Raw genomic sequence first — 25,057 nt, forward strand, 5'->3', positions numbered from 1 at the left:
TATAGAACATGTATTGTTGTATATTCTTGTGTTTATAAAATATTTCTGTTTTTGTTTCTAATATGGTAAATATCAATAGCTATAACTCATATACAAAAATTCCTTGGGGTTTGCAATATTTTTTAAGTGTGAAGGGTTCATGAAACCAGAACTACTAATCTGGAAAATATGGTAATATTATGGAGATTATTTAATTGAGATATATTTGAATAAAATAGGGAAGCAAGAATTTATGAAGTTAAAAACCTGTGTTGAACATGTGTTTGTGTTTTATGTATATATACGTATAGCTTTTTTTAAAAATAGGAATTTTTATTTCAGATTAATATGAAGGTACATATGATTAGGTTACATTGTTTGGGTTTGTAAGGTAAAGTCCGAGTTGTAGTCGCGTTCTTCATCGAGGAGGTGTGCCATGTGCCCCTACGTGGTACCTGTTAGGTGGGAACTTATCAAGCCCCCTCTACCTCCCCTGACCTCCTTCTTGAATTTAATTTGAGTTTTTCTCTCATGTGGGCCTGGACTTACTATTCTACTAGTTTCAATTTAGTAGTGAGTACATGAGATGCTTGCTTGTCCATTCTTGAGATACTTAGTTAGGAGAATGTTATCCATATCCATCCAGGTAAGCACAAAAGATATGAAGTCTCCATCTTTTTATGGCTGAATAGTATTCCATGTATACATACACCACAGTTTATTAATCCGTTTGTGTTGATGGGCTCTTGGGTTGTTTCTATATCTTTGCATTTGTGAATTGAGCTGCTGTAAACATTGACGAGCAAATTCCTTCTGATACAATGGTATTTTTTCTTCCAAGTAGATAGCTAGTAATGGTTTGGGATCAAATGGAGGTCTGCTTTTAGCTCTTTGAGGATTCTCCATACTTTTTTCCAAAAGGACTGTATTACTTTGCAGTCCCACCAACGGTGTGTGAGTATTCCTCTCTCTCCACACTGTGCCAGCATCTGCAGACCTTGTGATGTGGGCTTTTCTCACTGGAGTTAGGTGACTGGTTTTGATTTGCATTTCTGTGATGATTACGAATGATGAGCATTTTTTCATGGGTTCGTTGGCCATTTGTCTGTCATCTTGGGAAAAGGTTCTTCATGTCTCTTGCCCATAAATTTTCTATTTTATGTGTATGACTTTCTGTTTATGCCCAAGTCGCTGGTGACATTTTGTTCCGTTGTTTTACACAGATAATCTGATGTCCAAAATATATTTTTATAGTACAGCTATAATTATTAATTGTATGTTTGAATGTTATGGTAAATATGTACAATAAATTATTGTAAACATGAGGGAATATTTCTGAAAGGATGCAAACTGTTGCGTTTTTATTTGCGTGTACTTTTAGAAATTTTTGTCAAGGGTATGTTTGTGATGATAATCTTTGTTCTCAGCTCCTCCAGGTTTCCCATGTCTCCCCGACCAGATTCAGTGCACAGCACGACATCAAGCAGCGACTCCCATGACAGTGAAGAGAATTATGTCCCCATGAACCCAAACCTGTCCAGTGAAGACCCGGTATGTAAGCTCTTCATCTTAACTTCTCCCTTCCTGAGAAGCTTTAAATCATTCAAGCTAGACCATTTCTTCCAGTCTCTGGGTTTTACCCTCACATCTTTATTTATTTACTTAAGGAAGAGCAATAAAAGACAACTTTTAAGAATGCTTTCAAAAAATAATATCATAAAGTGTAAGGCCAATAAAAGGACAAAATGTACTATAAATGAGTTTAAAAAAAAAAAAAGAAGTGGCCAGATGCAGTGGTACAAGTCTATAGTCCCAGCTACTCAGAAGGCTTAGGCAAGAGGATTGCTTGATCCCAGGATTTGGAGGCCAGCATGGGCAACATAATAAGACTCTGTCTCGAATTTTTAAAAAATTAAGAGAAAAACGAGAGTTTCCAGTTAATATCTCATTTAACATGTACTTTAATTTTGGCACTCTTCAAGAAAATATACTGTGGTATACACACCTGTAATCCCAGCACTTGGGAAGCCGAGGTGGCCGGATTGCCTGAGCTCATGAGTTTGAGACCAGCCTGAGCAAGAGTGAGACCCTGTCTCTAAAAAATAGCCGGGTAGGGCGGCTCCTGTGGCTCAGTCAGTAAGGCGCCAGCCCAATATACCGAGGGTGGCGGGTTCAAACCCAGCCCCGGCCAAACTGCAACCAAAAAATAGCCGGGCGTTGTGGCGGGTGCCTGTAGTCCCAGCTACTCGGGAGGCTGAAGCAAGAGAATCGCTTAAGCCCAGGAGTTGGAGGTTGCTGTGAGCTGTGTGAGGCCACGGCACTTTACCCAAGGGCTATAAAGGGAGACTCTGTCTGTACAAAAAAAAAAAAAAATAGCCAGGTATTGTGGTGGGTGCCTGTAGTCCCAGCTACATGGGAGGCTGAGGCAAGAGAATCACTTGAACCCAAGAGTTTGAGGTTGCTGTGAGTTAAGGATGCCACAGCACTGTACCAAGGGTGACAAAATGACTCTGTCCCCCAAAATATATATATATGTACTGAAAATATTTTTTAATGCAGGTCTGTGTCACAGTACTCCTATGATGAAATGGTTTGATGTGGAATTTCTTTGATAATCTTTCAGTAAGACACCTTTACATAGGCTTAAAGATTTAAGAAGACCTGTTATAAACATAACTTGTTTCAGATTGGTCATATCACCACAATTTTCTAATAGCAGGCATTTGGTTCCCCAGAAATCAGATGGTTGCCAGAAAATTCTTCAGATATTTAAAAATACAAACCAACTGGTTGGCGTCTGTAGCACAGTGGTTACGGCACTAGCCACATACACCAAAGTTGGTGGATTTGAACCCAATCCAGGCTAGCCAAACAGCAATGACAACTGCAACAATAATTAGCTGGGAATTGTAATGGGCACCTGTAGTCCCTGCTACCTGGGAGGCTGAGGCAAGAGAATGGCTTAAGTCCAAGAGTTGGAGGTTGTTATGAGCTGTGACATCACAGCACTCTACCCAGGGTGACAGCTTGAGACTCTGTCTCCAAAAAAAAAAATACAAATCAACTTTAACGTTTTTTAGTTTAATGTACACTATCAGTTGAAATCAATTTTAATTTTTATTTAAGTATTTTACTTTTACCTTTACTTAAGTCAGATTTAATTCTTACTCTGTTATTTGTATTTTAGTAGGTAAGTGTATCAGTTATGATTAGGGTTACCTCTGAGTAACAAAATAAATAATGTGACTTAAGAGAGAAGTTTATTTCTTTGTTATGTAAAAGTCCAGAGATAGTCATTCTAGGGCTGTTGTAGCAGCTCTATTCTACAGTCTTCAAAGAGTCAGGCCTCTTCCGTGCTGTTCCCTAGGTATGGCTGGCATGCTCATAGGACAAGTTGGTGCTCTTGCCAGCAGAGTCACATTCCAAGCTCTAGGGTAGAGGAAGGAGGAAGAAGCAAAAAGTGTGGCCCAGCTGCCTCATAAAAAGTTTCCTGGAAACTGCTGTATACAAACTGTTACCCAGCACTTAGCCTGTTTGGCCACACTTAGACACAAAAGGAGCTAGCCAGCAGAGCCATACAGTGGGCCCACCTACAAATCCCATTCATATGGGAGAGCAGAGAGTAGGTCTTGGGCAACAACCAGGCAGTATCTGCCAGAATAAGCAAATACCTAATGTCAAAATTTGGAAAGAGTAACATTGTAGTGACCTTATTTTCTGTAAAACAAGTCGACTATGGTAGCTTATGCTTGTAATCCTAGCACTCTGGGAGGCCGAGGTAGGTGAATTGCTTGAGCTCAAGAATTCAAGACCAGCCTGAGCATAAGAGCAAGACCCTGTGTCTACTAAAAATAGAAAAACTAGTTGAATGTGGTGGCAAGCACCAATAGTCCCAGCAACTTGGGAGGCTGAGGCAAGAGGATTGCTTAAGCCCAAGAGTTTGAGGTTGCTATGAGCCACGATGATACCACAGCATTCTACCCAGGGTAACTGTGAGATTCTGCCTCAAATTAAATAAAATAATGAAATAATCCAGTTTGGAGGCATAAAATACAAAGCCCAATTCTGTCAATGAATTTGTGTTTTCTTCCTTAAAAGATGTTAGGAAAAACCTAAGTTTTTCAGAACTATGCGATGTCAGGAAACATGATTAAGTGATATGAAGGGTTTTATTTAGTGCTTAAATTAGTTAACTTTAAAATACTATCAAGTTTAACTGAGCACAGTGGCTCACACCTTTAGTTCCAGCGGCCTAGAAAGCTAAGGATGTTCCCTTGACCCCAGGAGTTTGAGGCCTGGGCAACACCACGAGACCATGTCTCTAAAAATAAAAATATAGATAATATTCAAATTTATAAAACACTCAAATAATAGAATTTAAAATATTTTTGACATCATTGAGATAGAATAAAATGAACTATATTAATAATGCTTTCACTGATTTTTCAAGGTAGGACAATTTTTATTGCCTTTTGCTTTTGTATTAATAATGTTCAGCTTGATCAATGGTATTTTATTATTATTATCTTAGTTTTGTTTTCCTTATATTAAATACATTCTAGTAAGAATCTAAGTAAATCCTAAATATTATATCAGAGTAGATATTGTAATCAGTTTTCATCTTTATTTAGTTGCTGAACTTTTTTTTAATAAAAGTCGAGTGTCTTCTGAGGTACCAAAGAGTCTGTCCTTTTGCCTGGAATAATAAATAGCCATAAAAATCTTGGAAAGACTACATAATAGGAGAGTCTCCAAGTGTGACTCATCATTGGTAAAGGTTAAGTGAAGGGAAAAGATTAGAAGAACATTACAATGGGAGGCCAAAGAAAATCAACATGCAAAATTGGTTTTTTAGATCTTAGGACATTAAGCCAGAAAGGTACTTTTATTTGCCAGTAGAAGTGTCAAAATAACCACCATTTGGTGAATTTCCAAAGTACTTGGGTCCCAACTTAGAAATAAGCAAAAATGGCTCAGGTGCTAAGTGTTCAAAATAAGCAAAATGTCTTACAGAAGTACCTATCTACCAGGCATGATAGGAAAGTCACCTGTGTCATTTCCATGTCCTTATACTACCAACTACAAGTGCTCATCACAGTCCATACAACTCTTCCTTAGAAAAGAATGTGATAGCTGTAGCAATATTTACCAAACTGCTTCAGATATTGGAAATTAATGCATTGATGGAAAACCATAAAAGTTCCCAAAACATAATGTGTTCTTGGATTGATGAAGTCAGTAAAACAAAAATAATCTTAGAAAAGTTGAGATAGGATCAGAGCAAATCTGGTTTACATATACAATGAAGATTAACATACATAAATTGAAATTTTGAAGCACAATACATTTCCTAAATAGTGATCATGAGATAGATAATGAAACAGTGAATTATTGATGCTGTTCATGCTTTGGTATGAAGATCAAAAGTCATGCATTCATCAAGTGAACCCTCACTATTATACCTGGAATTCAAATGATGGGACACTATTACTAAAAATATACATCATGTTATGTAATAACAAAAATGCTAAATGATTTTACTTTTTTTTTTTTAAGACATAGAGTTTCACTCTGCTGCTACAGGCTAGAGTGCCATGGCGTCACCCTAGCTCACAGCAACCTCAAACTCCTCAGTGATCCTCCTGCTTTGGCCTCCAGAGTGCTAGGATTACAGATGTGAACCACTGTGCCCTGCGGATTTTACATTTTCTTTTTCTTTCTTTCTTTTTTTTTTTTTTTCAGAGACAGTCTTACTTTGTTGCCCTCAGTAGAGAGCTATGGCGTCACAGCTCACAGCAACCTCCAGCTCTTGGGCTTAGGTGATTCTTTTGCCTCAGCCTCCCAAGTAGCTGGGACTACAGGCACCTGCCACAATGCCCAGCTATTTTTTGTTGCAGTTTGGCCGGGGCCGGGTTCAAACCTGCCACCCTTGGCATATGGGGCCGGCACCCTAGTCAGTGAGCCGCAGGTGCCACCCAAATTTTACATTTTTAAAAGAATTTTAGAAAAAGCTGGGACTACAATTTTGTCTTATTATTTAATTCACAGATACTTAACAGTAACTCTTAGAATCTTAGATCTTTTCTAAACTGTTTTGTGAAAATACTGGTGAAAAGCTAGACTAGACATAGGCTGTTCCCAGTAAAGATTAAATCAAGAGCAAATAGACTTCCTTGAGGACACAAATTTTAACAGTATTTAAGGATAAAAAAATGTCCAATTCTAGTAATAATTAGACATAAAAACATTTAACAATTCTGATAAATTCTGTTAGGAGGAATTTATTGGGATTAAGTGTTTAGGTCACGAATTTGAGGGTTTCTTTTAGAGCCTTGTGATGCTGAGAACATTTCTACATTTCTAGACATTTCTAGTCGAGGAAGTGCAGGATATGTCCTCTTTTGTTGATTATATTTGAATATAGAAATTTATAGACATTCAAGGCTGATTTTTTTTTCTGTGTGAATATTAAATACATAGTCATTCAAGGGGGAAAGTTCATTTCACTTTCTTCATGAGTTAGAAAAAAGGGGGGAGCTTGCTATTTGTATAAATTGATTTAATGTTTTATTGGCAATAGTTAATACATTTGGTTTAAAAATCTATTACTCCAAATATGACCCTCACATTGAGTTGTGTGGGTTGTTTACTACATAAACATACCTCTTGCAGTACGCAGTATGAACAGTACACTGCACACCCACTGCATACCTGGTATATGAAATGCAGGCCTACGTGCTGCCAACTAAGCTGTAGGGCCTTGCACAGAGCTGCATCACCCTGGAGGGAGGAGTACCTTTTCCGATTTCACAAAAAGGTTTTAAACCAGCTGTCACCAGCCTGCTACCAGATAAGGGAATAGACTCAACATTTTTCTAGCACATGTCTTTTCCCTAAAGCACAGATTTCTCTGTTTAACCTGAGCAAAAAGAAATGAAGTAGCAATAGAAGAGAATGAACAAAACTGGCTGTATGCACATTTCTAATTATTCATCACAACAGGTGTATATCCTTAAGTTTGTTAAATCATCATGGGTTTTTTCCAAAGTAAGAAATAATGTATGAACATTAATATCAACACGGTAGAGAGCACAAGAAATAAAAGTCTCTAATGAGTAATATACAGTCTTGCATGTGAGAAGTCGGGAACATTTCTAGTTGACTTTAAAAGCGGTAAAGCATGGAAACAAATGGGAGCATGTGTAGAACACTATTGTAATTAGAGAGTGTACGTAGGGACCTACGTTCATGCTGTCTTTTCCTTTATTTAGCATTGCTCTTCAAGCTCCCACGGCCTATTTCTTTTAAATTTTTCCACTTCAAGCTTGTTTGTTCTTATTGTTCACTGGTGTCATCTATCTTCCCATCTTTTAAATCTATTTTTAGAGAGTACTCCTATTGCACAATTCCTTTTAGGAAGGAAAAGGTCAAGTTAAGAGAAGGCAGAGGAAATTAAATGTAAAAATTCTAGACGATTGAAACAAAATAGACTTTGCAGATAGAGTCATGTGTTCATACCCTTTAGTTAACATACTTTCTCTAAACTTTTTTAGTGTGAAAGCCTTTAAGTAAAATGTAGAAAGTTTTGTTTTTCATTTAATTTGAATGTAAAGAGTGTAAGAATCCTGTAAAGTAAAACTGTAATTGAGCACAGATATAATTTTAATAATGAGCTACCATGGCTTACTGTTGCTTGATGTCCCGATCTTAGTTTGAACCAGGTTTAACCTTTGAAACTACTTTTAGCTTGTTCTAAACTAGGCTTTTATCCATTTTTTAAGTATTATTTATTTTATTTCAATCCTAAAAGGTTGTTGCCTAAGCAGACATTTCTTCATGCAAACCCTCTTGAAAACAAATACTTAGGCTTCAGTAGATGGCACACAAGATGAACAGAATGTCTCAGGAATGTTCTACCATTGATTTTTGTTGTTTTATACTTTCAGAATCTCTTTGGCAGTAATAGTCTTGATGGAGGAAGCAGTCCAATGATCAAGCCCAAAGGAGACAAACAAGTGGAATACCTAGATCTAGATTTAGACTCTGGAAAATCCACCCCACCACGTAAGGTAAGGGAAACCTTTTCTGCAAATACTCACACTTAACAAACCTGAGGAATCATCTCTTTTGGGGGAATTTTGTTAGTCATGTTTAATTTAAGTTTAGTAAAATCTGTTACTTAAGGCCATCTCATAAATCACAAGTAACAAAGTTATGGAGACTGATATTTTTTTTTTTTCTTTTGTAATACTGTGGAAGTCATATACTTTCTACTTTTTTAGCGGTTACCATTGAAATAATTATTTAACAAATTCAGAAGTTAACCAATGTCTTCCCTTTGTTTAAAATGTTAGTTCAAGTTAACATTATATGCCAAAAATGGCATATAATTCGAAATTTTAGTTTTTCTTGTTATTAAACCCACAAATTAGTATTGTTATTACTCGTCTTATAATATAAATATAATAATGTTCATTATATAAATCTTTATTTACATTTTCCCACATGTTTACCAATTTCTTTTTTTAATTATTCCTTCCAGTATCTCAAACCTCTAATAATTTTTCTTCCCCCTGAAATGCATCCTTTAGAAGTTCCTTTAGTGAGGCTGGGATGGTGGCTAATGCCTGTAACCCTAGCACTCTGGGATGCCAAGGCAGGTAGACTGCATGAGCTCACAAGTTTGAGACCAGCCTGAGCAAGAACAAGATCTCGGGGTGCCTGTAGCTCAGTGGTTAGGGCACCAGCCACATGCTCTGGGGCTGGTGGGTTCGAACCCAGCCTGGGTCTGCTAAAGAAAAAAAAAAAAAGATAGCCAGGCGTTGTGGCAGGTGTCTATAGTACCAGCTAACCAAGGAGGCTGAGGCAAGAGAACTGCGTGAGCCCAAGAGTTTGAGGTTGCTGTGAGGTATGATGCCACAGCAGTCCACTAAGTGTGACAAAGTGATACTCAGTCTCAGTTAAAAAAACAAACAAACAAAAAAGAACGAGACCTCATTTCTACTAAAAATAGAAAAATTAGAAAAATTAGCCAGGCGTTGTGATGGGCACCTGTAGTTCAAGCTCCATGGGAGGCTGAAGCAAGAGGAACTCTTGAGCCCCAGAATTCGAGGTTGCTGTGAGCAATGATACCACTGTACTCTACTCAGGGCAAGAGTGACATTGTCTCCAAAAAAAAAAAGAAAGAAAAGTTCCTTTAGTGGAGGTCTATTGGTAATAAGTTCTTTCAGTTTTTGTTTAACTTAAATATCTTTATTTTGTGTTGATTCTTGGGAAAGAGCTTTCTTGAATTTACAGTTTTTGATGGGCAGTAATTTTCTCTCAACAAAGAAAATACTGTCTCTCTATAATCCGGCTTCTATTTTTCCTGTTGAAAAGTATGCTGTCAGTCTAATTGTAATGCCTTTGCAAGTAACCTGTCTTTTCTGACTGGCTGATTTAAGGATCTTTTCTTTGTCATTGATATTCTGCAGGTTCACTGCAATGTGCCTAGACGGAGATTTCTTTTTTATTTATCCAGCTTGGTACAAGTTGTGTTGCCTTTTTTTCTGGATTCCTATTTTTTATCAAGTCTGGGAAAGTCTCAGTCATAATCTTTTTAAATATTGCTTCTCAAATCTTTTTATTCTCTCCTTTGAAGTTTCTGATTAAACATATGTTAGAACTTCTCATTCTATCTTTTGCAAGCTTAAGCTAACAAGAGAATCATGCTCTGTATTGATTATTCATCTAAAGATGAGCCAGGTATCTGGTGTCCTTATTATTATGAATTTCACCTGTGATGGGAGCATTAGTTTGAATTCTTAAATATAAAAATTTTAAATTTAAAGGAAAAATAGTGCATAGTTAGGAAAGAAACAATAATCATTTGAAGTAGTTAATGTTATTTTTTGTGACCCAGTAGAATTTCAAGAGCATTCACAGTGCCTATGTGTCTGTGTTTTTAAGCCTAAATTTCACTCAGAAACACTCCTGTGCATGGGAGACTTGATGTTTTTTTCTTTGTGTTCCAGCAAAAAAGCAGTGGCTCAGGCAGCAGTGTAGCAGATGAGAGAGTGGATTATGTTGTGGTTGACCAACAGAAGACCCTGGCTCTAAAGAGCACTCGGGAAGCCTGGACAGATGGGAGGCAGTCCACAGAATCTGAAACACCGACCAAGAGCATGAAATGAAAATATTACTTTGCATTTATGAACAATAAACTTATGAATTGTAAAGATGAATCCTGTTTGAAGATGACTTGACAGTTCTGCTCTAGGTAGATCTTCAAATGAGTAGAGTTGACGTCAAAGAACCTTTCAGGCATAATCAAGCAATTTAGACTTAACTATGGTGCTTTGTGGTATCTGAACAATTCATAACATGTAAATAATGTGGGTAAATAGTATTGTTTAACTCCCAGAGAAACATTTGTTCCATAGTTAACACACTTGTAGTATTACTGTATTTATGCACTTTTTCATTTAAAACATTGTTTTGGGGATTCCCAATGTTCCTTAACGTAATTCCTTTGGGAGTTTTTCCTCACACACTACTTTATATAACAGTACTACATTAACTAAGCTATTTTTAGATTCGGAAATGGCTGTTTAAACTATAGTCTAACAACATTAAGATGAGAAGTAGATTCTCAAGTTAGCTTTCCACCTGAAGCTTCAGGTGGTGACCATTACCTTAACTACAGAGTATAGTTTAACTCATCATTCATTGCCTTCCAAAATCCTGAGGATAATGTATGTACTGGTATCATGACCTAGTTCTCTGGTTCATGTGCATTTAGTTTTTAATGGTGGAACTTTGTTATATTTTGTTAATTGCAGCATTTTTGGTTCATTGAGTGAAGATTCTCCCACGTAGGATCTCGCACCTGCAGGTCATTGATGGCATGTAGTGATGATGTGCTCTTATACTTGTTAACATGTATTAAATGTTATTTGCAAAAGGTAGATTATATAACTAATCAGGTACATACCAGGCACTGCTGTGCTAATACACTGATCAGGTTTAGACAATGAGCTTTGGTTGTGTTCTTGTTAGTCCTAGTACTGGTTCCCAGTTTGGAATTAATGAAGCAATTGACATTCACTGTTAGTTATAGCAACATACTGTGATTTTTAATTAGATAGTAATTCAGATTTATTACTCTAAGAATGAAATCCTATCTTTTGACACCATAGTGCCCTTTCTACGATTTTTTTTTTTTTTTACTTAATATTCTTCTTGGCCTTATATTTAAATCCCTATGCAATTAATATTTTATATCTGCATTTTTTTTTAAAAAATTGATGTTATATAAGTGATTCTTATATGTAGCACCTGTTGCTTTTCCATGAAAGAATTCAGGATTTTGTACTGTGATTGATATTCACTGCCCCAATTTAAGAAATATTGGAGCCTTGCTATAATGTGAAATCTTATAGTCATGGACCCCTTCCAACCAAATTTCTGAAACCACCAGAGGGATGGTATAATTTTGTCTCACCTGTAACCTGGTCCTGTGACATGTGTAGCAAGACCACAAATTATAGTGAGGCTACAGTTATATTCATCTGTTTTGGCTTTGCAGCATACTTTAGAAAACAGGTATAGTTGTTTTCTTGTTTTTAACCAAGTTACATACAATCTCTTATGTATTGATTGGAGGAAGCATAGAGATGGAAGTGCCACAGCTAAGGCAGAACTCCCTCCATTCAGACCTCTAACCATTGCCTGAGTACACAGATGTGTCCTGGTTTCTGGCCTGTTGGCCATAATGCTGTGCCTAATTGATGTAGTAGGTTTATTTCCCCCAACCCACAAACTAAAAATATTCATAACAAGAGGAATTGTAGACTAGTAACATTTGATTCCTGTAAATGTTTGTTTCTTTTTAAACAAAAACTAAAACCCAGAAGTGAATTTTGAGGTGAATTTTTAAATAAAAAAGATTGTTTGAGTTTGGTGTGCAAGCTGTTTTAATGAAATCACAACATAAAATCTAACATCATTGAAATATGCCTAAACCAAGGGTGGGGAACGGCAGCCTTGGGGCTATGTGTAGCCTTCTGGATCCTGTGTGGCCTTTTGACTGAATCTAAATTTTACAGGACAAGTCTTTTCAATAAAAATAACTATTAAAACACAGAACATAGTTGATGTATAAAAACACTAAATTGTGTTACCTGGAGGATAAATATATTTTGAGGTTTAAAACATAATAAATATTTAATTCAAAAATAAACATCTTTCTTTAAAGCTGCCTATTGGAGAATATCAAGCAATTATGAATGTTTTTAGTCTAATTTCTTCTTAAATTTTAATGTTAGTCAGGATTTTTAAAGATCTACAGCATTATAATTTTTATTAATATTCCCATTCTGAGTAATCCAAGAATGGAAATGTATTAGAAAGGCATTTTGCTTTAGAAAATTGAATCAAATTTAACATTGTATTAATGAATTAAACTGAAAGACAGTTTCTTACAGAGCAGTATTTTCCAAACATTTTTTTAGCACTAGAATCTTTTTTTAAATAAAATTTTCTGTGTAACCCCAATACCTAAAGCCTGAAAACTTCAATCAGTACAAATGTATTTTTAGTTTATATTCCTGTTTACTTACTTAGATTCATTACTAAGCATTATGTGATTTGTGAATTATTTCTGAATAATACAAATATGGAGTTATACATAGTTGATTAAACTGGAAGCCAATTTATTTCTATGCCTTGTTTTATTTACGTACTATCAAGAAAATTGTGGTTCATACAAATATAGGTGCAAATAATAACAGTTTTTAAACACATATCTCAAGAGATTCGTTCCTTAGAGATAGCTGAAGTTGTGTTCCAAGGTCTATACAAAGATACATTATTATAGAATGTAATACATAAGCAGTCTACAGTGTGTCAAAATAATGTGTGTAACACATTAGAATGTGCATTTTTATTAGGTTTTAAAATAAACACTTATAAAATAAATTTGAATCAAAAGGTTTTAACTCAACCCTGAAGAAGGTAGATTTCAGCCAGGAAAGGATTAAAAACCACTGGTTAAACAAGGGACAGTTTCAGATCAGAAGTTTTTTCTCCTACGTGTTTGATGTTCTCTACCTGTATTTTTGAAAAACTAATATTTTATGAAGGTTTGAAATGCTTAAGCACATTGAATCAAATTAAACAGTGCTTTCAAAAGTCAAAATTCAAACTTGAAGAATTTAAGCTACTTAACCCATTGAAGCTATAAAGGATGTATTTTTTCTATACACTAACTCATACATTTTATCTTTATCAATACTATATAAGCTACTGTGACCATTCTGGAGAATTTCATAAAGGAACTTTGAGGGTGTCTGGATGTGTGTGTGTGTGTGTGTATCATATATATAAAATACTGCTATGCCTATACATTAATTTCTAATGTATAATGTATTTCTAATGTATTATGCCTAATATAACAATTTCTTCTAGACTCTTTATATTTAAGTAATAGGGATTAAGTCTCCCTATTTATGTATTTAAACTGGACATTGAACACCAGGGTTTTTCTTTATCTGCTAGTGGGAAGTTATCTGCTTTTCCCCTTCAGAGAAAACACTATTTTTTATATTTTGTTAAAATATTAACTACTACCCGAATGCGCGTAGCTCAGTGCTTAGAGTGCTGGCCCTGTACAGCAGGGCTGGTGGGTTTGAACCCCGCACGGGCCTACTTAATAAAATATTAACTATTTTATGCCTGTACACCATGCTAGACACAAATTATAATTCTTGGGTGTTCACATACACTCTTAGTGCCTTTTCTTTGGATCATTGAAAGCGTGGGTAATTAGAATTTTGAATGACTACAAAGCTTTTTGTTGTTGTTGTTGAGACAGAGTCTCACTCTGTTACCCTCGTTAGAGTGCTGTGGCATCATAGCTCACAGCAACCTCCAACTCTTGGGCTTAAGTGATTCTCTTGCCTCAGTTCCCCAAGTAGCTGGGACTACAGGTGCCCACCACACCACCCAACTATTTTTTTGTTGTTGTTGTAGTTGTCATTGTTGTTTAGCTGGCCCAGGCTGAATCCAAACCCATCAGCCTCAGTGTATGTGGCTGGCACCCTACCCACTGAGCTACGGGTGCTGCCCTCTGTAGAATTATTATCATTATTATTTTTTTAGAGACAGAGTCTCACTTTGTTGCCCTTGGTAGAGTGCTGTGACGTTACAGCTCGCAGCAATCTCTAGCACTTGGGCTTAGGCGATTCTCTTGCCTCAGCCTCCCAAGTAGCTGGGACTACAGGCGCCTGCCAAAATCCCTGGCTATTTTTTTGTTGCAGTTTGGCCGGGCCAGGTTCGAACCCGCCACCTTCGGTATATGGGGCCGGCACCCTGCTCACTGAGCCACAGGTGCTGCCCTGTAGAATTATTTTTATTTAGGCGCAGTCTAATCTCTGTTATGAGTTTCAACGAACTGATTAGTCAAGGGATCATGTAACCCAAATTGATTGTTGATAATCATCCCAGATTTAAATAGCAGAATGCGGTATTGTCATAGCTCACAGAAACCTCAAACTCTTGGGCACAAGTGAACTCCTTGCTTCAGTTTTTCATTTATAGCAGAGACGGGGTCTCACTTTTGTTCAGGCTGGTCTTGAACTCACGTGCTAAAGTGATCCACTCAGAGTGCTAGCAAAATCTTATGTATAAATTTATTTCTCCCCTCTTGCACATCATCTTTTGTAAAGTTCCGATGGTAGATATTTTCTGCTACCAAATACTTTTAAATTTGGTTTTAAGACCTTACATAGACAATTAGGATACTGAATTTAAATGCGTTATTTCCTTTCAGCGTGTTCTATCTGGGTTTAAAAAAAAAAACAATTCTGCCACTGACTGCACTTTGCAGTCTCACTTCTACAGGGTCACTCATTTTCTTTTGTTTATTTGTTGAGATAAAGTCTCACTCTGTTGCCCAGAGTAGTGCTGTGGCATCATAGCTCATAGCAACCTCAAACTCTTGGGCTCAACTGATCCTCTTTCTTCAGCCTCCCCAGTAGCTGGTAACAGGTGCCCACAACAGCACCCAGCTAGTTTTTCTGTTTTTAGTAGAGATGGGATCTTGCTCTTGAGCAGGCTGTTCTTGAACTCCTGAGCTCAAGCAATCCACCCACTTTGGCCTCCCAGAGTGCTAGGATGACAGGCATGAGCCACCACACCCAGCCAGGGTCACTTATTTTCTGCAACAAAATCTCACTAAATCATACTGATCTGCCCTAGGTAAGTAGGAAAAGATTCTTGAATTCCATCACCACATGCCCATGCCCTATTAGTCTTCCATCCAACTAGTGCTACCAGCATTTTATTGAATAAAAGGCCAAAGAAATGAAGACCTGCATGCAACCTTTATCAGAAATTATGTTTTATCCTTCCAACATGACTTGGAAGATGATTCTATTTATTAACTGGCTGGCCTTTTTCATTTCTATGAGAGTTTCAAACATCTCCAGTACTTTATAAAATCCCAAGAATTGCTACAAGTCAGCTCAGCTCTTTGGTCCACTCAGCTCAGCATTTTGCAGCTCTGACTCTCATTAAATCCCATTTGGGAAGTTTTCTGGAGGGTGAGGCTGTCTTCTGTGAGGTCATTTCCTCCTGATAAAGATGACAGAAAGTGTCACCTTGTAAATAGTGAAAAGTATTTGCATGTAACTTCTTTGGAGAAAAAACTTACATCTGATATAGAAATACTTTTTGAATTGCCATTTTGTTAGGGGAGTGTTGTGGAAAATGACTGTTACTGCATTCTGTGCAATAACATTTTAAAAGCTGCGTCAGTGATGGGAGGCATTGTTTTATCTTCTATGATTGGGTAGCAGTCCCCCTTTAGATTCTTGATTTAATATAAATTTTTTCTTTTTTTGAGACAGAGTCTCACTATGTTGCCCTCAGTAGAGTGCTGTGGTGTCTCAGCTCACAGCAACCTCAAACTCTGGGGCTTAAGCGATTTTCTTGCCTTAGCCTCCGAAGTAGCTGGCACTACAGGTGCCCACCACAACGCCCACCTAAAATATAAAATTTTTTTAATAAAAATAAATAAAATAAATGAACAACCTTTAGAAAATAAATTTCTACAATGTATTCCTATACTTCATTTAGCAGGATTTTATTACTGTTACTCGTGATTATAGTTAGTAATTTTCTCTCCATGTGTCCTACTGATTTTGTGATTTACGTGGTGCTTGGAACATTTGGAGTACTATGTGGGCCATAGAGTGATATGGAAAAATTTAAGACCAAATTAAAAAAAAAAAAGCCCACTTTATCAAATAGATCTTATTTATCAACTTGAGTAGTCTATGGCTCCCATGTATTTTGACAAATACTAGTGTAGGTGTTGCTTTGAAGACATTTTGTAGATGTGATTAACATTTACAATCAATTTTTTTTTTTTTTTTTTTTTTTTAATGGAGACAGAGTTTCACTTTTTCTGGGGCTAAACTATAGTGGTGCAGTCATGGCTCACTGCAACCTTGAATTCCTGGGCTCAAGGTGATCCTTCTGCCTCAGTCTCCTGAGTAGCTGGGACTACAGGCATGCACTACCACATCTGGCTAATTTTTCGATTATTTTGTAGAGATGGGGGTCTCACTATGTTACCCAGGCTGGTCTCCAACTCCTGGCTTCAAGCAATCCTCCTTTCTCACCCTCCAAAAGTGCTAGGATTTCAGACATGAGCCACTGTGCCTGGCTAATCAGTTCATCCTAAGTAAAGCAGATGGTCTGTCATAATGTGGTTAGATCTCTTCCAATCATTTGAAGATCTTCAGAGCAAAAACTGAAGTTTCCCTAAGAAGAAGGAATTCTGCCTCAAGACTGTAACAGATTAAACCTGCCTGGGTTTCCAGCCTGCTAGCTTGTCCTGTGGATTTTGAACTCAAGATGGCATCATCACCGTTTACTTGAATTTCCAGCCTGCTAGCCTATCCTGCAAATTTCAGACTTGTCAGTTCTCATAATCCTGGAGCCTTCCTTAAAATAAAACTCAATCTTTGAGTGTGTGTGTGTCTCTTTATATATACATGCACAGACACATATAATGTATATATACACACATATATAACATACATATCTTACTGGCTCTGTTTCTCTAGAGAACCTTGACTGATGGATTAATCTGAGTGCCTCTTACACCAAGCAATGATTTTGAAGCTTAATTAAAAAAGCTTAATTAGGGCGGCGCCTGTGGCTCAGTGAGTAGGGCGCCGGCCCCATATACCGAGGGTGGCGGGTTCAAACCCACCCCGGCCAAACTGCAACCAAAAAATAGCTGGGCGTTGTGGCGGGTGCCTGTAGTCCCAGCTACTCGGGAGGCTGAGGCAAGAGAATCGCTTAAGCCCAGGAGTTGGAGGTTGCTGTGAGCTGGGTGAGGCCACGGCACTCTACCGAGGGCCATAAAGTGAGACTCTGTCTCTACCCCAAAAAAAAAAAAAAGCTTAATTAATTGCTAATTAATTAATTAGCAATCTGTGCTCACATTTTTCTCTTTTAAAAAGTTAATGAATTGCTGAAGCCATTTGCTGACAGTCATCCATATTTCTACTTCTGCTGGCCCTAACTTTTGGTCTTCTAGGAGCCATTAAATCGGCATCTCCAATGACAGAAAATAGTATGCTAAGAAGAACCTATTATTAGCTTCCTGCTGAGTGGGGCACAGAATTCTAGTAAGAAAAGAATTTCAGGCTCGGAGCCTGTAGCTCAGCGGGTAGGGCACCAGCCATGTACACTGGGGCTGGTGGCTTTGAACTTGGCCTGGGCATGCCAAACAACAATAACAAATACAACAAAAAAATAGCCAGGTGTTGTGGCAGAACACTGTAGTCCCAGCTACTTGGGAAGCTGAGGCAAGAGATTCGCTTAAGCCCAAGAGTTTGAGGTTTCTGTGAGCTGTGATGCCACAGGCACTCTACCGAGGTTGACATAATGAAGCTCTGTCTCAAAAAGAAAAAAAATGAATTTCACTTGTAACAATTTATTATTAGCTTATTTGTTATTTCTTGGGAAGAGAATAAAAGACAAAAGCAAAATATGAAGAACTGTTTGGGGTAGAAGGTTATGAGTATTGTATTAGTTATGTAATGCTGTGTAACAAACAGAATGGAGTGACTTAAAAAATAATAAACCATCTATTCTCATAGTTTCCATGGTCAAAGATTCAGGAGTGTCTTGGCTGGACAGTTGCGGCCCAGCATCTGTAATGGAATTACAGTCAAATCAACTGAGACTTCAGTCTCCTCCAAGGTGGTTCACTGACTTGGCTGGCAAGGTAGTGCTGTCTGTTGATGGGGAGCCTCTGTTCCTCTTCATCTGGGCCTCTATGCAAAAGTGCTTGAGTATCCTTATGGCATGGTGGCTGGCTTCCCCCAAAGCCTGTGATCCAAGAGATCAAGCAGCGGTTCATGACCTTTTATGACTTAGCATCAGAGATGTGTCATCTCTGCTGTACTCCAATGGGTTGTATAGTCCACTTCCTGATTCACTGTGGGAGGAGACTTACAAGGGCATCAGTAACAGGAAGTGCAGATCACTGGAAGCCATCTTAGAGGCTAGCTATTACAATGGCAGAGGAAGGTCAAGAGATGAGGCCAAGGATAGAAGCCCTTGAGAACCGGATGAGTAATTCTTGAGTACATCAAGAATTAAGGATGTTAAAATGCTGGAACAATACTCCAAAGCATGGAAAGAATAGGCCGCAAGTCAGGAGACAGTTTTAGATCTAGATATATGAGTTTAGCTGTGTGTTCTTATAAATTACAAAGCAAGGTTGGGTGTAGTGGCTCACATGTGTAATCCTAGCACTCTGGGAGGCTGAGGCCAAGCTCCTAAGTTCAAGATCAGCCTGAGCCTAAGCGAGACCTTATCTCTAAAAAAATAGCCAGGTGTTGTGGTGGAAGCCTGTAGTTCCAGCTACTCGGGAGGCTGAGGCAAGAGAATCACTTAAGCCCAAGAGTTAGAGGTTGCTGTGAGCCATGTGACGCCACAGCACTCTACCCGAGGGCCGTACAGTGAGACTCTGTCTCTACAAAAAGAAAAAAAAAAATTACAAGGCTAGTCAACGGTTCTTGAGTTATTGAATATAAATACATACTTAGTCCTCGTAATACTGTCAGATAAATAAATGTATTTTCTTCAACCCTCAATTTAAACAGACTTACAAGGGATTTCTCTTGATTCTAGCAGCCAGAGGTGATAGCTCCTTCCTCTAAATGAGTCAAAATTGGTAACTCCTCTTCACATATTTTTCATACTTGGCTGTTGTGATGGTGTATTAGTCATCACAAAGTGCCACAGACAGGGTGGCTTAAAGAAGAGAAATTTATTTCTCACCATTCAGAAGGCTAAATGTCAAAGATCAAGGCTGGTGGTTTGGTTTCTTCTGAGGCCTCTTGCCTTGTAGAGAGTCAACTTCATTGCCTCACATGTCTTCTGGATGCACACCCCTGATCTCTCTCTTATAAAAACATCAGTCGGATTAGGCTCCAGCTATATGACTCATTTTACCTTAATTACATTTTTAATGACCTTATCTCCAAAAACCTAATGCATTCTGGGATTATGAAGATGTTTGTATCTAATCTGCCTGCCTGGGTACCCCTTTCCTGGCAGGAAAAGATGGCACACCCAAAGGGTGTAATTGAAGAGAATTGAACTAAAGGACTGTTGTATAGGTAGGTTTAAGGGAACCAACAAAGACTGAAATTTCTACTATAAAATATGAAACATGAAGAAAATTGAAAAACAAAGGAATATACAATGTGCATGAATGGGGTAACTCAATGCTGTAAAGACATTGCTTTTCCCCCAAATTGATCATTAGGTTCAATGTAATCTTATTTAAAATTCCAAAAGGTTTTTGTTACTTTTTTGTTTTTGGCCGGGGCTAGGTTTGAACCTGCCACCTCCGGCATATGAGGTGCCACCTACTCTTGAGCCACAGGCGCCACCCTATTACTTTTGTTTTAAACAAAACTCAGATGCTGATTTTTAAATATTTGTAGAAGTATTATAAAAGGACAAAGAATAGCCAAAACATCCTTGAAAAAGGAAAATTGGATAGTACTCTATAAGATTTATGATTTATTGTAAGGACAGCAATTAATGCAATGTGATATTGGAATAAGGAAAAAATCTGCCAGTGGAACACAGAAGAGAGCACAGTAACAGAACTACACACATGTGTATATGAACACCTGATTTATGACAAGGTGGTCTACGCAGCAGGGGAAAAACAATGTTCTTTCCAATAAATGGTGGTAGGCCACTTGGCTATCCATACAAATAAAAAAAGAAAATTGACCTCTAGCTTACATCATAAACAAGAATCAATTCCTACTGAACTATAGATATAACTGCAAAAGGCAAAGCAGTAACAAAGTTACTGCAAAGTTATGTGGGATAATTTTATCATTTCAAATAAGTTTCTTTCTTTCTTTTTTTTTTTTTGAGAGACAGAGTCTCACTTTGTTGCCCTGGGTAGAGTGCCATGGCATCACATCTCACAGCAACCCCAAACTCTTGGGCTTAAGCGATTTTCCTGCCTCAACCTCCCAAGTAGCTGGTACTACAGGCACCCACCACAATGCCCGCCTATTTTTTGTTGCCATTGTCATTGTCATTTAGCTGGCCCAGGCCGGGTTTGAAGCTGCCACCCTCAGTGTGTGTGGCCGGCACTGTAACCACTGTGCTATGGGCGCCAAGCCTCAAATAAGTTTCTTAAACAGGACAAAAGGTTAACTAAACAAAGTTTGATAGGTATCAAAATTAAGAATATCAGTTTATCAATAGCAAAAGTAAACACACTATGGGATAATTGACAAAGGATTCAAAATCTGATTATATTTGGAATTCCTATATATCAGCAAGAAAAATACAGTAAATAGGCTGGGCATGGTGGCTTACACTTGTAATCCTAGCACTCTGGGAGGCCAAGGTGGGTGGATTGCTTGAGCTCACAAGTTTGAGACCAGCCTGAGCAAGAGCAAGACTCTGTCTCCACTAAAAATAGAAAAATTAGCCGGACATTGTGGCAGGTGGCATGTAGTCCCAGCTACTGGGGAGGCTGAAGTAAGAGGATAGATTAAGCACAGGAGTTTGAGCTCACTGTGAGCTATGATGCCGGGGCAACAGAGTGAGACTCTGTTTCAAAACGAAAAGAAAAGAAAGGAAAAGAGAAGAGAAAGAAAAGGAAGGGAGGAGAGAGGAGGGAAGGGAAGGGAAGGGAAAAATATAGAAAATGGAGGCAAGAGAAATGAACCAGAATTTTCACAAACAGAAAAAGAAACATATGACATGGTTTAACTTTCCTAATAATGGTAAAATGCAGACAAAAACCATGTTACATTACTGCATATCTAAACAAATGATTAAAATTTTAAAAGACTGCCAATAAATACCAAGTATTGTCAAGGATGTGTAGCAACAATTATTCTCATACAGACCTAGTGGGAGTTCAAATTAATACAGTCACATTGAAAGGCTGTCATTATTTACAAAAGTTGGATATAAGAATACCTTATGACCTAATAGTTATACTCCTGTGTTAGACCCAAGTGAAATGCATGCACATGTGTACCAAGAGACAGACATAAGAATGTTCAAGGTGTTATAAACACCAAACATGTAAAAATAATCCAAATGCCAATCAACATTAGAAAGGATAAATGAATTGCTTTTTATTCTTACAATTGAAATATGTAAATGAATAAACTATGACCACTGAAGCACATAGACAAATCTCACAAATACAGCATTGTTTAAAACCAGCCAGATAGGCTCAGCACCTGTAGCTCAAGCAGCTAAGGTGCCAGCCACATGCACCAGAGCTGGTGGGTTTGAATCCATCCCAGGCCCGCCAAGCAACAAAGACAACTACAACCAAAAAAAAGCCGGGTGTTGTGGCGGGCACCTGTAGTCCCAGCTACTTGGGAGGCTGAGGCAAGAGAATCGCTTAACCCGAGGAGTTGGAGGTTGCTGTGAGCTGTGATGCCACAGCATTCTACACAGGGTGACAGCTTGAGGCTCTGTCTCAAAAAAAAAAAATACAGCTAGATACAAAAGAATACTTAACATATGACTTTTCTCACATAAAGTTCAAAAAATGAAAGTTCAAAAACTAAACCATTGTGTTTAATGCAAGCTTTGATGATAACACTAAAAACGAAGTAAGGAGTTAACTTTCATAAAAATGAGAATGTTATTACATTTTCACTGGGAAGAGAGGGAAGCTGGAGGTACGGCACATGGGAGGTTTGAGGGGTGCTGGCAAAGTTCTTTTTTTTTTTTTTTTTTTTTTATTCTTGGGGATTCATTGAGGGTACAATAAGCCAGGTTACACTGATTGCAATTGTTAGGTAAAGTCCCTCTTGCAATCATGTCTTGCCCCCATAAAGTGTGACACACACTAAGGCCCCACCCTCCTCCCTCCATCCCTCTTTCTTCTTCCCCCCCCATAACCTTAATTGTCATTAATTGTCCTCATATCAAAATTGAGTACATAGGATTCATGCTTCTCCATTCTTGTGATGCTTTACTAAGAATAATGTCTTCCACTTCCATCCAGGTTAATACGAAGGATGTAAAGTCTCCATTTTTTTTAATAGCTGAATAGTATTTCATGGTATACCATAGCTTGTTAATCCATTCCTGGTTTGGTGGGCATTTAGGCTGATTCTACATTTTGGCAATTGTAAATTGAGCTGCAATAAACAGTCTAGTACAAGTGTCCTTATGATAAAAGGATTTTTTTTCCTTCTGGGTAGATGCCCAGTAATGGGATTGCAGGATCGAGTGGGAGGTCTAGCTTGAGTGCTTTGAGGTTTCTCCATACTTCCTTCCAGAAAGGTTGTACTAGTTTGCAGTCCCACCAGCAGTGTACAAGTGTTCCCTTCTCTCCACATCCACGCCAGCAGCTGCAGTTTTGAGATTTTGTGATGTGGGCCATTCTCACTGGGGTTAGATGGTATCTCAGGGTTGTTTTGATTTGCATTTCTCTAATATATAGAGATGATGAACATTTTCTCATGTGTTTGTTAGCCATTCGTCTGTCATCTTTACAGAAGGTTCTATTCATGTCTCTTGCCCATTGATATATGGGATTGTTGGCTTTTTTCATGTGGATTAATTTGAGTTCTCTATAGATCCTAGTTATCAAGCTTTTGTCTGATTCAAAATATGCAAATATCCTTTCCCATTGTGTAGGTTGTCTCTTTCCTTTGGTTATTGTCTCCTTAGCTGTACAGAAGCTTTTCAGTTTAAAGAAGTCCCATTTGTTTATTTTTGTTGTTGTTGCAATTGCCATGGCAGTCTTCTTCATGAAGTCTTTCCCCAGGCCAATATCTTCCAGTGTTTTTCCTATGCTTTCTTGGAGGATTTTTATTGTTTCATGCCTTAAATTTAAGTCCTTTATCCATCTGGAATCAATTTTTGTGAGTGGGGAAAGGTGTGGGTCCAGTTTCAGTCTTTTACATGTAGACATCCAGTTCTCCCAACACCATTTATTGAATAGGGAGTCTTTCCCCCAAGGTATGTTCTTGTTTGGTTTATCGAAGATGAGGTGGTTGTAAGATGTTAGTTTCATTTCCTGGTTTTCAATTCGATTCCAAGTTCTATGTCTCTGTTTCTGTGCCAGTACCATGCTGTCTTGAGCACTATGGCTTTGTAGTAAAGACTAAAATCTGGTATGCTGATGCCCCCAGCTTTATTTTTATTACTAAGAACTGCCTTAGCTATACGGGATTTTTTCAGATTCCATACAAAATGCAGAATCATTTTCTCCAATTCTTGAAAGTATGATGTTGGTATTTTGACAGGAATGGCATTGAATAGGTAGATTGCTTTGGGAAGTATAGACATTTTAACAATGTTGATTCTTCACATCCATGAGCATGGTATGTTCTTCCATTTGTTAATATCCTCTGCTATTTCCTTTCTGAGGATTTCATAATTTTCCTTATAGAGGTCCTTCACCTCAATTGTTAGGTATATTCCTAGGTATTTAATTTTCTTTGAAACTGTGGTGAAGGGAGTTGTGTCCTTAATTAGCTTCTCATCTTGACTGTTATTGGTGTATACAAAGGCTACTGACTTGTGGACATTGATTTTATATCCTGAAACATTACTGTATATTTTGATGACTTCTAGGAGTCTTGTGGTTGAGTCTTTGGGGTTCTCTAAGTATAAGATCATGTCGTCAGCAAAGAGGGAGAGTTTGACCTCCTCTGCTCCCATTTGGATTCCCTTTATTTCCTTATCTTGCCTAATTATATTGGCTAGAACTTCCAGCATTATGTTGAATAGTAAAGGTGACAGAGGACAACCTTGTCTGGTTCCAGTTCTAAGAGGAAAAGCTTTGAGTTTTACTCCATTCAGTAAAATATTGGCTGTGGGTTTGTCATAGATAGCTTCAATCAGTTTTAGAAATGTGCCACCTATGCCTATACTCTTCAGTGTTCTAATTAGAAAAGGATGCTGGATATTACCAAATGCTTTTTCTGCATCTATTGAGAGGATCATGTGATCTTTATTTTTGCCTCTGTTAATATGGTGGATAATGTTTATGGACTTGCGTATGTTAAACCAGCCTTGCATCCCTGGGATGAAGCCTACTTGATCATGATGAATGACTTTTTTGATGATAAGCTGTAATCTATTGGCTAGGATTTTGTTGAGAATTTTTGCATCTATATTCATGAGTGAGATTGGTCTGAAATTCTCCTTTTTGTTTGGGTCTTTTCCTGGTTTTGGTATCAGGGTGATGTTTGTTTCATAGAATGTGTTGGGGAAGATTCCTTCTTCCTCAATTTTTTGGAATAATTTCTGCAGTACAGGAATAAGCTCTTCCTTGAAGGTTTGATAGAATTCTGGAGTGAAGCCATCTGGACCAGGGCATTTTTTGGTTGGAAGATTTTTTTATTGTTTCTTTGATTTCAGTGCTTGAAATTGGTCTGTTCAGGAGCTCTATTTCTTCCTGGCTAAGTCTAGGGAGATAATGTGATTCCAAATATTGATCCATTTCCTTCACATTGTCAAATTTCTGGGCATAGAATTTCTGGTAGTATTCAGA

The 25,057-nt window shown here is 37.8% G+C and overlaps 1 protein-coding gene across 3 annotated transcripts in view; it reads left to right on the forward strand.

Annotated features, from left to right (window-relative positions):
* Positions 1–11,915, forward strand: part of GAB1 (GRB2 associated binding protein 1) — a 148,261-nt gene extending 136,346 nt beyond the window's left edge. For all 3 annotated transcript variants that reach the window (XM_053582188.1, XM_053582187.1, XM_053582189.1), the window contains 3 exons: positions 1,407–1,530; positions 7,926–8,048; positions 9,993–11,915. In XM_053582188.1, coding sequence (XP_053438163.1) covers positions 1,407–1,530; positions 7,926–8,048; positions 9,993–10,151 — 406 coding nt within the window. In that variant the 3' untranslated portion in view covers positions 10,152–11,915. The remainder of the gene's footprint in view (positions 1–1,406; positions 1,531–7,925; positions 8,049–9,992) is intronic.
* Positions 11,916–25,057: the final 13,142 nt, after the last annotated feature.

The sequence above is a fragment of the Nycticebus coucang genome, chromosome 1 (assembly GCF_027406575.1).
Source record: "Nycticebus coucang isolate mNycCou1 chromosome 1, mNycCou1.pri, whole genome shotgun sequence".
Lineage (NCBI taxonomy): Eukaryota > Metazoa > Chordata > Mammalia > Primates > Lorisidae > Nycticebus > Nycticebus coucang.